Source organism: Ylistrum balloti, unplaced genomic scaffold (assembly GCF_031769215.1).
Source record: "Ylistrum balloti isolate Yb309-2 unplaced genomic scaffold, AGI_CSIRO_Ybal_v1 Utg370790, whole genome shotgun sequence".
Lineage (NCBI taxonomy): Eukaryota > Metazoa > Mollusca > Bivalvia > Pectinida > Pectinidae > Ylistrum > Ylistrum balloti.
In genome coordinates, this window is record NW_026782461.1 from 774,013 (window position 1) to 792,880 (window position 18,868).

The 18,868-nt window shown below is 33.2% G+C and overlaps 1 protein-coding gene across 1 annotated transcript in view; it reads left to right on the plus strand.

Moving 5' to 3' along the window:
* LOC132558429 (histone deacetylase 6-like) overlaps window positions 1–18,868 on the plus strand; it is a 30,510-nt gene that overhangs the window by 11,423 nt on the left and 219 nt on the right. Inside the window, exons 9-30 of the mRNA XM_060222996.1 lie at window positions 231–299; window positions 775–901; window positions 1,398–1,463; window positions 2,306–2,365; window positions 6,414–6,503; window positions 6,842–6,948; window positions 7,757–7,882; window positions 8,530–8,691; window positions 8,915–8,971; window positions 9,292–9,376; window positions 10,148–10,188; window positions 10,477–10,573; window positions 10,791–10,888; window positions 11,736–11,840; window positions 11,962–12,030; window positions 13,084–13,210; window positions 14,244–14,309; window positions 14,678–14,737; window positions 15,068–15,157; window positions 16,271–16,374; window positions 17,463–17,530; window positions 18,337–18,379. Coding sequence (XP_060078979.1) covers window positions 231–299; window positions 775–901; window positions 1,398–1,463; window positions 2,306–2,365; window positions 6,414–6,503; window positions 6,842–6,948; window positions 7,757–7,882; window positions 8,530–8,691; window positions 8,915–8,971; window positions 9,292–9,376; window positions 10,148–10,188; window positions 10,477–10,573; window positions 10,791–10,888; window positions 11,736–11,840; window positions 11,962–12,030; window positions 13,084–13,210; window positions 14,244–14,309; window positions 14,678–14,737; window positions 15,068–15,157; window positions 16,271–16,374; window positions 17,463–17,530; window positions 18,337–18,379 — 1,917 coding nt within the window. The remainder of the gene's footprint in view (window positions 1–230; window positions 300–774; window positions 902–1,397; window positions 1,464–2,305; window positions 2,366–6,413; window positions 6,504–6,841; window positions 6,949–7,756; window positions 7,883–8,529; window positions 8,692–8,914; window positions 8,972–9,291; window positions 9,377–10,147; window positions 10,189–10,476; window positions 10,574–10,790; window positions 10,889–11,735; window positions 11,841–11,961; window positions 12,031–13,083; window positions 13,211–14,243; window positions 14,310–14,677; window positions 14,738–15,067; window positions 15,158–16,270; window positions 16,375–17,462; window positions 17,531–18,336; window positions 18,380–18,868) is intronic.

Here is an 18,868-nt window from a genome sequence, read left to right on the forward strand (position 1 = left end):
AAGGTACAGTACTCTCAGACTTCTAGGTCCAAACTCTGAGAAAAGTACCATTCTCTCAAGCACTTAGTCCATAATTTAGGAGTGAAAATGTATGGTACTCTCAAGCTTCCTGGTCCAAAATCTAGGACTAAAAAACCATATGTATCTATAAGCTACTATTCTGTGAGTCTTTTGAATGACGTTGATTGAAATGATGTAAGAAAAATCTCCTTTCTCTCTTTGTACTTCAGGGTGCTGATTGTGGACTGGGATGTCCATCACGGTCAAGCCACACAACAGATGTTCTATGATGACCCAAGGTAATTCACATTCCAAACCTTTCTTTGCCTGGTGGGGAATGTATACTGTAGTCAATTTTTCTCCATCAATTGATCTGTTGACTGCAGGTTTTCTTAAATTGTCCTTCTAATATTCACAATCATTTCTTTTTAAAGTTGCAGTTGGTGCTGATAAGAATGAAGTAGGTTGTGCCCTACAAATTCTTTTTCTGTTTCAGTAATGGATACATGCATGTTTGAGGGTAACACTACATGGAGATTGTCTTATGTAATGTTACTTACCCTGAAAAAGTGCTCTTAACATTTATTTATAACTGAATTGCCATGCTAAAAAGTGTTATCTCCCTTTAGTGAAATCTTCATTTTTTTTTTATTTTGTGATTTGGGGTTCAGAGTGGTGTTGGGGGAGATTTGTTTGTTTGAGACAGTGACTTACAGGTTTAGTTTTATGCACTTTAAGGATATTTATCTGAAATATATTTCTCTGTTTTTTTAGAGTACTGTACTTTTCAATCCACCGGTATGAATATGGAAAGTACTGGCCTAACCTTCGAGAATCTGACTACGACTTTATTGGGGAGGGAAATGGTAAGGGGTACAACGTTAATGTACCCCTAAATAAGGTTTGTATATCACGGTGATGTCTCCTCCATAGGTTTACATAGTCCTTACTTTAACAACCATTAGAATCTTAGATTTACCAAAAACATCCATATAATCTCATTGGGGATTTCTCCGTCCAAAATGAAAGTTTCATCAGGGTCGTTTTCTCTGCAATGATTTAGATACATAAGTATCTAGTTAGTTCATAGATAAACAATGACGAATGTCTTCAACGAAACAGAATATACCTGGTCTTTTAAAATACCTCGCTTTATTCTTTACACTGTTCAAAGGTCTGTGTTTCAATATTTTTTTTTAATCCAGTTTTATTAAGAATGAAAATTTTGACATTGATAATATAACTGTACTTGCGATAATTTCTCAAAAATGTTACGCATACGTGTAATTTTCTGTGCTATGGTGCATATTGTAACCCAGATAATGTATCAAAGTAACTTATATGTATTTGTATGACTATATACTGTCAGTGTGAAGTTTTCTTTGTCTTATCAACAGGTTCACATGAATGACACTGACTACCTAGCGATATTTCACCAGATTCTTATGCCGTTAGCTCATCAGGTACGTATTTTGCTATCTCTCATTCATTCCTGCTAATTGTGTTGAAATTCACTGTTTGAGAAAATTGATCTTGTGAAAAAAAAAGATAAAAGATAAAAAATATTATGTTTTAAAAATTTTTTTTTTTTAAAATGAATAACAGAAAAAATGGTAAATGGTTTCTTCATCTCTCAGGCCAAATCCATGTGAAATGACAGGTTTAAAGTTGAAATGAATCAGTTGAAACTGTCAACGCCTTCTCCAACTTAGTAGTGGTAAACTTGAGACATGGAATTTGGTGATTTGAGGATTGATAAACTTGACGTTTAATCTGAGAGTTAGATGTCGTACCATTTACAATGCTTACTTTTTCAGTTAATGATGTAAATGTTAAACTGAAATCAAACAATGCTGAAATGTTTTTAAGTATGATGAATTAAATTTTCAGCTCAATCATGTAAACCTATATTTTTGGTGATGTATTGCTGGTTGTTTTGCAAATATAGCCCAGCAAACAAATTTTAGTGCAGCCGGACTCGTCATTTTAACATCTAATGGTTGAATGTGTTATACAGATCAGTAGTGGTGAGAACTTCCATAATTCATGTTGTGTGTTTAATTTTTTTAATCTATTTGCATAAACAAAGTTGGAATTTATTTGCATAAATAAAGTTGATTTTTTAATTTCAGGAAAAAAACATGCTGAAAACTGATTAAAAAAAAAATCTTTAATATTTAAAATCTATTTTAATAAATCAGACGAACAAATATTCACTCCTTTGTTGAGGTTTCATAATTTGTAATTGTGGGTGGATGATGTCATAACTTGAATTAATCACAAAACAATTTTTGCTTTATTTTAGTTCAGCCCTGACCTAGTTTTGGTGTCTAGCGGGTATGATGCAGCGATTGGATGTCCAGAGGTACCAGATGGAATGCTGAGATCGTTTTTTTTTTTTTTTATATATAACTGCCAGCTGTAAACTCCAAACCCACCTTTCTACACACTGTTTGTTAAATTTTTGCAGCCAACAATATACCAGCATATTGAAAAATATATTTTTTGAATGGTTTAAGCTAGAAGCCTTCTGTGGACATATGTGGATGATGAATTAAAGATGAAAGAGACATATAGATAATATCAAGGTGTTTGGGGTTTGCAGCATTTGTTTGTTATATCATGTGTTGTGTCCCTTTGTTTCTTGTAATGACTTTGTAATGCATGTAGAGCTTTGCTGTTGTAGCATCCAAAATTATATTTCTGTACTAGAAATGACAACATGAGAAGCTGCACCTGCAGTACATCTGGGTACATCTTATACACGACCTATATACTAATTATAATGCTTGTAGATAAAACACGTAGAAGATAAAAGACTTATGAATACTTACTGCTGATTTAGTTAATAATTTCATATCTCTATATTTCAAGATTGTTTTATAAACAGGAAGTATGCTTCAAATACAGAAAACAGATTTTTTGTTATCCAGTTAGTCAATATATAAGTATATCAGCAATTAATTAAATTTAAGTCAATTGTTGTCTATATTATATAGATATATCAAAGTCATTGTTGTTCAAACTCCGTAAATCCTGTATCATTAGTTTACAGCACCGCAGATAAGTGGTTTTTAGATATTTGGACATGACTGGATCTGTTATATACTCAATTATTTGTTGACTGGATTTTTAATGCGGTACATTTGTTAAGATATTGTCAGAGCTGCATTGTGAGATGCACAGCTTTTGGATTTATCCACACCTCTCTTTCTGATACTTCCTAATAAACACACATAGAAGCCACATTATACCAATGTACACCTGTTGGTATGGACATTACAAACAACGAGCTGGATCTGATGACAGAGAATAAACTAAATTTAAAAAAAAAACAATAATAGTATTAAGATCATCCAAAACAAAAAAAGAATAAAAATGATCGTCAGTTTTTTACAACATTGTCTTGAAAGAAAATAATCTAAATTTCTAGAAGGATAGATAAAAGCTAAAAAAAAACCCCACCTCATTATCCAAAATCTTTCTTTCCGTCATATTCTAATATACTCGTATGATTTTTAGCCCTCCATCCTCAGATGGTGGGCTTTTTAAATCGCCTTATGTCTGTGGTGCTGGTTTGTCCGTCCCTTTGTCCATAAACAATGTTTGTTATCTCCTGATAAGTGATGGATGGATCTTTCTCAAATTTCAGATGTTGGTTCCCAATTGTTACTAGTTTTGCCAGTTTGATTTTGGAACTGATCAGCAAAACAAAATGGTGGATGAGCAGCCATCTTGGATTTTGAAAGAAAGTTTCTTATCTCTGTTTTTTTTTTTTAAATATTTGGGGGATCTTTCTTAAATGTCTCATCCTGGATTTGGCAGTTGAAAATTATTGTTGTTTTTCTTGAGAGGAATGTCCGAATTTTACAGCAGAGAGAAAAGAAAAAAGAGAAATATTTGAACTTTAAAAGAATAAATAAAGATCAAACAGTTGTGGGCACCAAGATTCCTTTGGGATCTCTTGTATAGATAATACAATAGTGATTTAGTCTTATAACACAAACTTAGATCTTCTTTTTGTAAAGAAGATCTGAGACCATTTAATACATTCTTGAGATACAGTGAAATTTGTCTTGTGGTGAGAACCTTGTTTATGCCCATTGATTCTAGGCAGATGATTTGTATGTCAGTTTTTCAAACACATAGCTGTACTTTAAGTAAAGAAACATGTCTGAAAGAAAGGAATCACATATTATTTATGTGATGCTGACGAAACTGGTGATAAAGCCAAATGATAGACATCAAAATTGTATATCGTAATACTGAGATGTAATATTCAGCAGTTAAAAATGATGGACTCTGACAACAAGACAAATTACATTGTACTTTTTAGGTATATGCCTGGCATGAATGCATGCATGTTTTGGTGACTAGAAAGACTGGTGACTAGAAAGGCTGCTATATGTTGAGCAGTAGATGTATATCTTATTTACTTAGATTGATAGATGGGTGTTGTTTCTGCCATAGTTTTCTCCAGACCTGGTGTTAGTTTCTGGAGGCTATGATGCAGCTATCGGTGACTACAAGGTCAGTTACAGCAAATGTACCGAGACAGGTGACAAGAATTGTAAACCGAGTCAAAATTTAAGATATTGAAAAAAATAACATAGAATATATGTCATTGTTATGTTTATAGAATGTAACCAAGAAAATATTTGATAAGATGATATAGAATTATCTGTAATAATGCTGGATGTACCATAAGGAAAATTGTAAAATAAGATGTGTTACATTTATAAAAATATTTGAGGAGATTTGTAAGAAATACAAAATAATATAAGATAATAAGATAGTAAGATAATTAACATAAGATTCATGAAAAATATTGTTTGGAGATATGTAAGATATTGTGTGAAGTGACAGATTATATCAATGTGGTTGTGACATTATAAGGTTCTTTCCTTATCATTTGGGTCTATTGTTATGTAAGGAGTATGAAGTTTGTACAGCAAGAGTACAAAATCTGAGATACCCAAAACTTTTGAATTACTTTTGAAAATTTGAAAAAGACAACTATGATGATATTGAAAGAATTCTGTAAAATCAAAGGAAAATTGTTGTATTGGTAAACTCTTACTATTTATCATGGTAGCCTTAAAACGTTAGTTTCCTGACTTTTCTATAACTGCTTTAACTTGATACTACATGTATACTATATGTAGACCAGGAATGATCTGTTAATATGTTATGTTCGGAGATCTGTTTTGTGGATTAACCCACTAGTAGTTCATATCCCCAGCATTGTGTGTTTGTATTTAAATTGCTTTGTGAATTAACCCCTGTAGTCCATATCCCCAGCATTGTGTGTTTGTATTTTAATTGTTTTGTGGATTAACCCCTGTAGTCCATATCCCCAGTATTGTGTGTATGTATATTAATTGTCTTGTGGATTAACCCTTGTAGTCCATATCCCCAGTATTGTGTGTATGTATTTTAATTGTTTTTGTGGATTAACCCCTGTAGTCCATATCCCCAGCATTGTGTGTTTGTATTTTAATTGTTTTGTGGATTAACCCCTGTAGTCCATATCCCCAGCATTGTGTGTTTGTATTTTAATATTGTGTGTTTGTATTTTAATTGTTTTGTGGATTAACCCCTGTAGTCCATATCCCCAGCATTGTGTGTTTGTATTTTAATTGTTTTGTGGATTAACCCCTGTAGTCCATATCCCCAGCATTGTGTGTTTGTATTTTAATTGTTTTGTGGATTAACCCACTAGTAGTCCATATCCTCAGCATTGTGTGTTTGTATTTTAATTGTTTTGTGGATTAACCCCGGTAGTAGTCCATATCCCCAGCATTGTGTGTTTGTATTTAAATTGTTTTGTGGATTAACCCCTGTAGTAGTCCATATCCCCAGCATTGTGTGTTTGTGTTTTAATTGTTTTTGTGGATTAACCCCTGTAGTCCATATCCCCAGCATTGTGATTTTGTGGATTGGTTGTTACGTGGATTAATCTCTTGTCTATAGTGTCCAAAGATTCATTCCACACTTGCAATGTTAAGGATTAATGATGTTTGACCCTTTCTTCTATTAATTTAACTCGTTAGTGGGGTAAATAGCAGGCTTGTTTTCACGTGTTAATGTTGTAAATTGAAGATTATGCATGTTTATGTTATTTTCAGAAATTATTCTGAAATGCAGTTGAATTTGTCATACTGTATTAATTGGATTTTAAAAAAATATCTGTATGTCCAAATTATTATTTTAATGTATATTTTCAATTATACTGGAACAAGTAATCAATATATACCGAATATAATTAGTTTAAATAATTAACATTATTGATCAGGTGTAGAAGTTAATTTATTAAAGCCGTATGTTTTCCTTTCTTTATCTTCATCTGTGTGTGTGGTACAGGCAGCACACTGGTCTCTATCTAGATTTTTTTATCCTTGTTTGATTGACAGGGTGAAATGCGTGTTAGTCCAGTAGCGTACGCCCACATGACACACATGTTGATGTCGCTCGCTGAGGGACGTGTCTGTATATGTTTGGAGGTAAAGCTATCAAATCTTTGTTTCTCCTGAAGAAGTTAAAATTTTCATCTTATATATTAATTTGTGTATCTGTCTCTTTGTGTTGGTTAGGGTCGAACTAGACTAGGATATATCTGTGGATCTAACCAATGTTAGTCCTGTCCTTAAGTGAGGTTAATATTCAAAGGAACTGCACATTTCATAAATGCAGAGCTCTAAAATGAAAGATAAATATCTTGACAAGTTAGAATGAATATAAACCAAAGAATACTATTTTTGTTGATTGTTATATGATAGTCTTAAAGAAAACCTGATGACAATCGAAAAAATATAACTTTAATTTCTACAAATTTGGACAGGGTGGTTACTGTATAAAGTCTCTGTCTGAGGCTGTTGCCTTAACACTGAGAACACTACTGGGGGACCCTTGTCCTATCTTACCTGCCATGGGGGATCCTTGCCACAGGTGAGTTTAGAATTGTGTTTGACACAGCCAAGGAAAGAACAAACAAATTTGATGTGCATTCATTGGCTTTCACACTTCTGTCTTGACATAAGACATTGTTATGCACAGCCTGTCTTGATATAAGACATGATTATGCACAGCTTGTCTTGACATAAGACATTGTTATGCACAGCCTGTCTTGACATAAGACATTGTTATGCACAGCCTGTCTTGATATAAGACATGATTATGCACAGCCTGTCTTGACATAAGACATTGTTATGCACAGCCTGTCTTGACATAAGACATTGTTATGCACAGCCTGTCTTGACATAAGACATTGTTATGCACAGCCTGTCTTGACATAAGACATTGTTATGCACAGCCTGTCTTGACATAAGACATTGTTATGCACAGCCTGTCTTGACATAAGACATTGTTATGCACAGCCTGTCTTGACATAAGACATTGTTATGCACAGCTTTTGTTAAGTATATTTTCAGACAATAGAATTTTTTGCTGTGTTAATGAAAAAGAAATAAAAACAGAATTTTTTTTTTCTCTTAACATTCAAGTGTGGTTTCCACATCAACATTAATAATTTGCACACAAATAAGTACGTAAGCAACCACATATGGTACTGAGTTGGATAATAGGATGCTTAGCTTCTTTTAGGACAAAAACAGGTTTTTAAGCTTATTTTCTCAGAAAGTAGGAAGCCCTATAATCATCCAGGTTTGATGCACAGCTGGCTTTCAACTTAGACATTATTTTATTGTATTCCGTCATCTCCTGTACTAAAGTTTTAATGTTGAACTTCTTGTTACAGTATAACGTCTACTATCCTCAATGTGATCAAAGTTCTACGTCCATACTGGAGCTGCTTCAGCTACCAGACAGAGCTTACGTGGGAAGAGTTATGTCCCTTTGAAGATGTTAATGAAATGCCTCCAAAGTAAGCATCCATTATGAAGTTATGCAGAAATTAAGTGTTGTGTAGTAAATAAAAAAAACATGGCTGATTTCCTTTGTTAGGTCACCTGAGACAAAGTCTCAAATGACCTATTGCGATTGTCTTTTGTCAAGCATTGTGCGTCGTCTGTCGTTCATTGTTAAATATTTACATTTTCGACTTCTTCTCAAAAACGGAAAGGCCCAGGGTCATGTTTTTGGGCCAGTAGCATGCGGGGATGAAGGTCTACCAAGTTTGTTCAAATGAATGACCTTGAAACTATGAAACAATAAAAATTTTTGTAAGTATGAATTTATCGGTTGTGTTCTGTCTGTCCTAATGCTTGGACAGATGGACAGGTTCTTAAACTGTCCAAAGACCCGAAGACTTCAGGTGACTGTTAATCATCAGTCTGATTAATTCTATCTAGTACTAGTTCTGTAAACTACACCAAGAAGTTATAGGTCAAGGTATGGTTTTAATAAGATTGACACAAGGATTCATTTTACAGAGCATTTAAGAAACTTTCATCTCATGCAATCATATAAAAATTGATCACTCTTATCTGTAGCATGCTTTGTGTTATATGTGATTGAATAGAAACAATACTTAAGTGTAGTCAGACTGATTAACATATTTTCTAACCACAGGCCAGACATGCCATTTGTCACAGACGAGAACAGACCCAAGGAGTTCCCAATCATGTATGAGTTTGAGGAAGGAGTCGAGGAGGAATATATCATACAACACAAATTTGACCCAGTCATCGATCAGCTGATTGCAGAGACCTCATTAGTTACACCCCCAAACAAGTAAGCTGACATTTTAATTAACAAAAAATAAACGAAAATACAAAAAAAAATAAATAGATATAAATTTTAGAAAAATTCATAGGTAATGTAAAAGTGACAATGATTTTTTAAAAATTGATAATTGGAATATCTACTTCACATTTCAGGAAACTATGTGAATATTTCTTTATTTAAACATGTTGAGGTTTCCTGTAATTAAACAGAAGTATTTTTGTGTTTATAGGACCTGTATAGTGTATGATGAAGGTATGCGAGCCCATCATGCTATCACATTCAGAGCGTAAGTTACAATTTTATCCTAGTGATATTTAAATCTAACAATGAAGCTGAATAGATGGTGATTTTAACGATATACTTAGCTTTTTACACTACATTTATATGTTCAGGGTCAGATAGACATTTCTTGGAGAGGAAAGCTTATTATTAAAAGTCAGCGAATGCATGATAACAGATAATTTATTCTTGGTAATTGCTAATACTTGCTGTATTTAATCCTTCTCAAATGTTTTCTTAGTATGTCTACCCTAAAGCTGGGTTGGAAAGACTCGAATCATGTCACCAGTTTTAAATTTATTTGATTTTGAAAACATTTTCTTATAGACATCCCGAGGATCCAGATCGTGTCACCAGTATATTTGACAAACATGCAGAGTGGGGCTTGCTGGATAGGTGTTTACGTGTTCAGGTAATGATGACGTTTTGATGTTTGATAGAATTTAAGGTACAATGTTTTGAAAGCCTGGACATCTTAGGTAAAATGTGATGAAGTGAAGTAACAGAGATATGTTACAATTTGGTCCACCATTTGAACTTTTGTCACAAGCATCCTGTGTAACTTGATCTTTCATTCTCTTATAAGGAAAGAACCAGTATTTTAAATGTAAAAAATCAGGGACTCAAGACTTCTTAATTCTATGTTCTTATTTGAAAAAAGATTCAATGAATGTTAATGAAAATTATGAGGAAGTATTATGGTCACCATTGCAATCTCATTGAGAAATATTCTATTTCTTTGTGCGACATGAAGCTGGACGTGTTTGATGCTCGTTAGTTTGCCTGTTGGCTCCGTTGTTGTATACCTTGTTCTCCTTTGAGAATGTGACATTGCTTACTTGGATTGACCAAGGTTTACATTGCGGATGTCATCGATGAATCAGAAGAGGCTTACTCTTCTGGGGCTCCTGGTCTTATTCTCATTGTACTTTTTCAGGAATCTCTGTGTAAATCTCAAGATTGTTCATAGTGTGCCCTAGTTAAATGGAATTTAAGTTCGGATTATGATTATGTCGACATGTTATTTTTATTGTGTTTTATGAGTAAAGGTTGATTAATGGACAAGAAGGGATCTTACTCATGAGAAGATGTTTTTATCATCATTGCCTTTCATCATTATGTACTCTATATTATAATGTAGGAAGATAACTGCTTTAAATCAGCTGCTGTTTGTTTATTTTAGTCTCGGCTAGCTACAGACGGAGAAATACAGACAATACACAGGTAATTCTACTGACCACTTGTTCGTTAATTTTGTATTTTTATACCAGGTAACAACTCAGTAAGTAATAATATCAAATTCTGATCCAGAAAACAGTTGAGGTTCATTATGATGTCTTCAGATGGTAATTTTTCTGAATCCAATAACTTTAAAATTATTGAAAAAAGAAAATCTTGGTCTCATAAAAAATAGATGTTAGATGCTATTTATCTATTCTATAGTATTGATTATACAACTGATTGAATATGATACCTGTTCTTGTTACTGTCATCCTATTTTTTCTCCTACAGTGCCGCCTATATAGAACAGATGCAGGCATCAGCAGAGTTATCTCCCATGGACCTTAGAAATTTGCAACACAGATTCAGTTCTATCTATATGTGTCCTGTAAGAGTAATTTGAGTATTTCCTGTCAACAGATGTAAATTTCTTTTTCATTTAACGTTTATTTTTTACTGACATAAAGTGATGTAAATAATTATTCAAAAGTGAATCAAGAAAATTTGTATTTCTGATAACGTGAATTTCCATGATAGAAATGAACATCTTTTCACATTATTAGTATTTGTTTTCAGTCTGTTATTGTTTTCTAATCTTTAACCAGGAAACCAATGTTTGTGCCAGAATGGCAACAGGATGTGTTCTCAGTGTGACAGATTCGGTGTTGTCAGGGCAGTCTAACAGTGGTGTCGCTGTTGTGAGGTAGGAAAAACTGAAAACCAATTCTGTGATGTTTACATGGAAGTGTGGCCTATAGATTATGGTAGAGAAAATTTATCGAGTTTTTAGGTTGAAAAATTTGAAACTTACAAAATATTGTGTTCACCATAAGAACATGTAAAAGCTTCAGTGATTTTTCTTGATAAATATGTTGTGTATTTTTTTTCTAAAAAGATAGTAAGGTTTAGTCTTATTTCTCTTGAATTTTTTGGAGCTGAAGTGATGGTATTACGTGTCATTGTTAGTATTAGGATAATATTGAACAGATAAAGCATTCTTTTTAACAAGTGTCCTCAAACAATGGCTATTTTAAATGATAGATAGCAATGGTGATGAGTTGATATGAGAAAGTTAGAAATACAATCCTTTGATATCATAGATCAGTTTTGTGTTTCCCGATATATAAATATACTTCGAATCTGATTACTGTTTGAAACAAATCTCTTAACTGAAAAAATGATATTATAGGTTTTTATGAATTGTTGAAATTGAATGGTTGGGTGAGGCAGTGGTAGTACACTCGCCTTTCATCAAGGCGACTAGTTTACGACTCCGAGGTTGGATGTGGAAATATATGGAGTCATCCGCTTGACCACTGGGGTTTTTGCCAGGTGCTCGGCCTGTTTCCTCCCACACTAACATCGCTTAGATGATAACACCTTGGCCAACAACAGTGATTTATATAAACTGACAGCTTGTTTTGCAGTTTTTTTTAATTTTGTGAAAAGAAATAAGATATTTTGTTTAATGGCAATATGTCTATTTCTAGTCTTAAAAACAAATGTTTTCGACAAATTTTGACTTTTTTATTGTTTTTTTTTTTTCTAAGGCCTCCAGGTCATCATGCTGAATGTACCAAAGCTATGGGATTCTGTTTCTTCAACAGTGTGGCTGTTGCAGCCAAGTATGCTCAAAATAAATTTGGACTAAAACGGTAAGAATTGTTTCAGTTGTTTCTTCAGGTTATTCAGAACTTCATGTAAACATGACAATGTAAACAACGATGAATTTGTAGTGAAGGAATGTATTTATTTTCTAACCTTTTTTTTTGACAGGGTGTTAATTGTGGACTGGGATGTTCACCATGGAAACGGAACCCAGCACAGTCTATATGAGGATCCAAGGTAACCAAGTTTTATTTCCCTACAGAATAAAAGTGTTATAGATATTCTGTTGCTATTAAAAGCTGACTCCATTTTGTGATTCTTATTGAATCAAAATGATGTAAAAATAAATTTCTCAACTTCAATTGTTTGTTTAATTTGCTCTCTCCATGGAAGTTTGATCACAGACTAATCTAAACAGCTCATGGGCTAGCTCTGGCTCTGAATTTTAATATTCGCCGAAATCTGAATTTTCAGATAAACCTCTAAAGAAAATAAGGGTGAACAAGTCCAGGACCTGTATTCATGAAACCATTCTCATGCTCAAGCATAGATTTTGGACTTAAGCAAACTTTTTTTATAATTCACCTAAATCATATAAAATAATACAAATGTCAAATATAAACATTGAATATAACTTTGACTTGAAGTCCTTTCCATTTTTTTTAAATCTTTGGCAAAATCAGCCTTATCTATTAATTTTTAACCTAAACAAGATATAAGGCTTGAGCACAAAATTCATGCTTGAGCATGAGGACGGTTTCATGATTACTGGCCCTGGTGTTGTCCGCGAAATACAACCTATTTATGAACAAATTACGCAGAGGCACATTGCGAGGAATCTTAACAGTTTATTACAATATAATAATATGGGATAAGGGGCTATAACAGCTGTAGTGCTTGCCAAAACTTCAGTATTACCCGGCCAACAAGTAAATGTTTAAATACACTGTCAAGATATCGAAGCTGCTGGCTCAACTATGTACCTGGAGAGAGGCAACTTAACTATTTACTGCCAAATAGAATTCTTGGGGGACTTACGAATTACATAATGAAGAAAAATGCCCAAATCGAAGATGTACCACAGCTGAAATACCCCCAAGCGAATTACAACCTATTTATAAAGGCTCCTCATTTTATTCCAGTAGCTTTAAGTGTCAAACAAGACAGATTAATTAGACAAAATATGCCAGATCCTGTAGTATTTCTTATTAGTCATGTTTACGGTAGGTGAAAACTAAGACATGCTGGAAATATGTTAGTTTTATAATTTATATTCTGCATCTGTTGCAGCATCCTCTTCATCTCCTTACACCGATATGATCATGGGTCTTTCTATCCGACTACCTCGGACGGAAATCATGATATGACGGGATCTGGGGACGGAAATGGATACAATGTCAACATACCATTTAATGAGGTGATATTTGTCAACCATATTAGTTTCAAATGACCTTTTGAATCCAAGAAACTGCATTTTGTGAATTGCATTTTAATGTAAGAAAATACTGGAAAAATACATATTTTACCAATAATCTTATTCTAGGGATTTTCTTGAATTTATTGAATTAAATATGATTGCACAAGTTTTGGAGTTCTCTCTTTTGATTTTACATAGTAATTACTACTTACATACAAATTTATCATGTTGCTAATTTATCATGGTGTTAATTTATCATGGTGCTAATTTATCATGTTGCTAATTTATCATGATGCTAATTCATCATGTTGCTAATTTATCATGGTGTTAATTTTTCATGGTGTTAATTTATCATGGTGTTAATTTATCATGATGTTAATTTATCGTGGTGTTAATTTATCATGATGTTAATTTATCATGGTGCTAATTTATCATGGTGTTAATTTATCATGGTGTTAATTTATCATGTTGCTAATTTATCATGGTGCTAATTCATCATGTTGCTAATTTATCATGGTGTTAATTTTTCATGGTGTTAATTTATCATGGTGTTAATTTATCATGATGTTAATTTATCATGGTGCTAATTTATCGTGGTGTTAATTTATCATGATGTTAATTTATCATGGTGCTAATTTATCATGGTGTTAATTTATCATGGTGTTAATTTATCATGGTGCTAATTTATCATGATGTTAATTTATCATGGTGCTAATTTATCATGATGTTAATTTCTCAAAATGGATAATGTGTTAATATCTGATTCTGCTTAAATAAGTAAATTTACTTTTTATCAATGGGTATGTTACTTTGATCAAGAGACACACTATTTCAGTGTATTTGAAGATTTTATTTTGAATCATGCTTTTTTTACCTTGTAAATAACTTAACACTGTTGCTTATTCTTTTATATAGTTTTCAAATAAAATTTACTGTGGTTTCTGTGGAATTGAAGCAGACATTTTTTGTAGAGATTTAAAAAACAAAAAATTGAAGGAAAATTTAATTTTGAGTCATAAAATACATGTTACAGGGTCCTAAAGGTGATGCTGAGTATATAGCTGCCTTCCAGCAAATTGTTATGCCCATTGCTTATGAGGTAAGCTTTATCTCACTTTATTTGAGTATTGTTTAAAGAATTATGAATTTTGATAACAATAGATGTCATCTGTCTTGCTACATGTCTAGAAATGAATGACAGAAACAAACATAATATTGTGAGTAGAATATATTTGAGATTAAACTCACAAGATTAGACTCGAGTCGATTAAACCTAATGACTCCTTATTCAATAAAATAATCACACAAGACTTTAAAGTTTTGTTCAAAGATATTACACATGAAATTAAAAAATAATCAAGAAGTACCTTGGTACCTGAAAATGATGTGCTGTAGTCATCATGGTTAATAACTTTGTAAACACCATTAATGAATTGGTTAAGTGTTGAATGACCTTTGACCTCACAGTTTGCTCCTGAACTTGTCCTCGTGTCAGCTGGGTTTGATGCTGCTTTAGGAGATCCATTGGTAAGATTTTTACGTAGTTTCTGTCCATGACTTCACAAGAATTTTGTATTGACAAATTACTATTATGTTGTATACTATTTTTAACTAGTTGAAACATATTTAAGGCTAATGTTGTGATCATATTAACTATGATTAAAGATGATATGTTTTTATTTTTTATCATCAACTGTACCTGTAATTTATAATTATATGTACCTGTAATTACACCTGTAATCTGTAATTGTATACACCTGTAACCTGTAATTCTATACACCTGTAACCTGTAATTCTATACACCTGTAACCTGTAATTCTATACACCTGTAATCAGTTATGTACATCTGTGTTAAAGGGTGGATATCATGTCACACCTGCTGGTTATGGTCACATGACCCACATGCTATCATCACTGGCCAATGGGAGAGTGATTATTGTCTTGGAGGTAAGTTTCTCATGTAGAAACATTTAATATTTTTGTGTAAACCATTTTATGATGGGGCCATATGGTGGTACCCCTGTCCTTCTGTATCACTCCATCACATCAAGTCCCATTTCATCTCATCCTGTTCTGTACCATCCCATCCTGTCTAATTCTGTTGTGAATCCATGTTAAGGTTAAGAGTCAAAGGTCAAATTTAATAACTTATGCAAATTCATCAAGTTCAAACGATATTACTGGGTAAAATTAGTAAGATCATTCTTTCATTGTGATTCTTCAGGTCGAACGGTTTAGGATCACTCTTAAACCTGCTTTTTAATTTGCCTCCTTGCCTTCTCTCAAGGAGTTTTGAAATCTCTAGATGGGATTCTGTATATTTATGTCTGCTCGTATTTACCTATGTCAAAAACTTGTTAGTCCCCTGACTGTAGTTGGATTCATTTCCATCATGACAACCTCAGCACAGAAGAAGGTACTTATATCAGTAATCTATTTCTGATTAATAAATACCATTTGATACTAACATACTTCTGAAAGAAAGTGACATGTACATGATATTGAGTTACATAGTAGTTAAAATTCCCATGTCATGTTCTAACCAAGGTGTTTGTAATGTTGCTTCAAAAATGCTAATTATGGCACAGCAGGGGCGTGTATTGCTTGCAACACTAATGTAAGCTTGTTTCTGTCATGAGGTGATATTTAGACGTCATTACCAATGACCCATCATCTTATTCACATGTTTTCTCACAGTCAAATCCACATTTATCTTTTTCTACAAGCCTTTGTATAGTTAATTTCTTTGATCTCAAAATCTTTTCTGGTTCAGTTTTGTGGAACATAATGTCTCCCCCAGAGAGAATTTTTATGTTGGCCTTCACTACATCACCTGAGTAGCTTCTGGCCTTGCTCTTGATAATAGCTAGAGGAAACTTATAATTATTGTTGGTTTGTCCTTCCACATATCTCAATGCTAAAAAGAAAACAACATGGAACTGCTAACAGCATCTAAGGTGTTTTCATACCTCTTTATATGTGCAGGATTAATTTTTCTGAAACAGTTTTTGTTATTCTATCTATAGATTATTTACATGATGTACAATTTGTATTCATCAGGGAGGGTACAATCTGACGTCTATAGCAAACAGTATGGCCACATGTACCTCTATGCTGCTTGGTGATCCGTGTCCATATTTACCTTACCAACAACCCCAGGAAAGGTAGGTTTCTTTCAAACAGATAGAAGACTATAAATCCTACTAGACCATGGTCAGGCCAATGAGGCCAAACCTAGATCAACTTGAGACTATTTAACATCATATATAAAGTTCCACTATCTGATATTATATAAAAAGTAACACTGTACAATTATTGACCTGTTTTTTAGTGAATATGATGAAGGCCGAGATAGATGTCACTTTCCTGGGTTGATCAACAGGTTGATAACTGTTTGATTATGTAAAATGATTGTTTGCTATTATTTGAGAGCAGGGACATTTAAAATATCTATCAAAGTTCATAATAAGATAAAAAAAAAAAGGAAACAAAAACATTATGATTTTGAAGTAAATGGATAATTTAATGTTGCTAAAAATTTGACAAAGTCATTTGGAAACATATATACATAAGGTTGTACAACACCAATCCATTTATCGTTCTTGCACCACCATTAATTTCAACAACAAACTACAGCTGTATTCATCACTCAAAACAATTTTGGCTTTCTGTTGACTTGATTTTTTCTAATAAATATAACCGAAAAATCTTCACCTCCATATTTGTTGCATTTCTGGTGTTTAAAGTCTTTTAAGTCCCTGGTTACTATATTTGGATATGAACCAGCTTGGATGGATTGTTGTATCCACCCAGAATGCAATTATGATGTCACGGAAAGTCCCTCGTTTTCTATATTTGGGTACAAACTAGTATTGTTGGATTGATTAAGGGTTGATATAATGTTTGAGCAATGCGGGAATGTTGAAAATCAGCCAATCAGAAAACAGGAAAAAACACGGTCATACAGTAACATTTGATTTTATATAAAAAGTTCCACTGTCTTATGCTCTAAAACAATGTTTATGTAACACGTTTTTTAATTGGATAACTTTCATTATCTGATCCCTGATATACTCATTATTTCTGATGCCAGCCCAAAGATGGCGACTCTCTTTCCAGTTGAGGTAGATGATGGACATTGGCAATTTATCATGATGACATGATAATGGAAATCTTTATGACATGTTCCGATTCACTTTTCTACACTTCAGGTGAGCTTGTTGGTAATGATTGTTGATTTCTTCTGTTACAGTGCTGTTAAGAGTATAAACAATACCCTGGATTCTCATAAACAGTTCTGGAAATGTCTTAAGTTCAGAGGTAAGACACTAATATATATATCTGTCTCATTAACAGTTCTGGAAATGTCTTAAGTTCAGAGGTAAGACACTAATATACATATCTGTCTCATTAACAGTTCTGGAAATGTCTTAAGTTCAGAGGTAAGACACTAATAAACATATCTGTCTCATTAACAGTTCTGGAAATGTCTTAAGTTCAGAGGTAAGACACTAATAAACATATCTGTCTCATTAACAGTTCTGGAAATGTCTTAAGTTCAGAGGTAAGACACTAATATACATATCTGTCTCATTAACAGTTCTGGAAATGTCTTAAGTTCAGAGGTAAGACACTAATATACATATCTGTCTCATAAACAGTTCTGGAAATGTCTTAAGTTCAGAGGTAAGACACTTATATACATATCTGTCTCATTAACAGTTCTGGAATGTCTTAAGTTCACAGGTAAGACATTACATTTGAGTCATTTTTAGGTGGGAAACCCTTGTAGTAGCTGGTGGATACCTCATTGAATAACATGCAGGAGGCCCATCACATGTTTTTCAGAGCAGTAAGGGTAAAGTGTTTTGCCCAAAACCACAATCATGTCAGCAAAAACTGGTTTTTTGTCAGTTTCCTCAGAAACACAAATTGTCACAGGTGAGGATCATTGACCCATGCACCTCACCTCATATCTTCCAAAACCTGAAGTTATGTTTGCCAATTATCTACCAGCTAGCTAGCCCCTTATTTTCATATCTATCTTCTTTTCATTTTAAGAGGTAATAATTACCGACCTGAAATTAAATGGCAGATAACTGTATACTGTAATGTCTTATTTACAGTGGCAATACCAGATATAAGGTCTAAAGCAGAGGAAGAAGAAAGGTACGTAAAAAAAGTCTCTTTTATTTCACTTATAGTCAGATATTTTTTTCACAGATGTTTGGTATGAAGGATATTTTTCATTTTCAGCATCACAGGAGTTTGAAGGACAAGCAAAAGTAAGAAATAGTGCCAAGCTACCATTAGAATAGAGTGTGTGGTGTTAAGTTTCTTTTTCAGGTTTTTTAAAATGCTTTCGAATAGAACCCTTAAAAGAGCCCTGAAATTGCGGAAAGGTTTTTTACGTAGAGGAAGTTCTGTCACTCGGAGTGGAACGTGTATACATTCTATAGGGGAAGGAAACAATCCCACTGACATGCTTTAACATCATTGTAGGTAGAGTCTGTTAGTAACATCAAAATTTATCAGTGGAGTTTCTTTTTTTTTTTACATTTCTGAAAATTGATCGAACTTTTCCATGTATTTGTTTCCTGTGTACATCCATCTCTATAAAAAATCTGCCAGAAGCAAAATGTATTTTCTTCTATAATT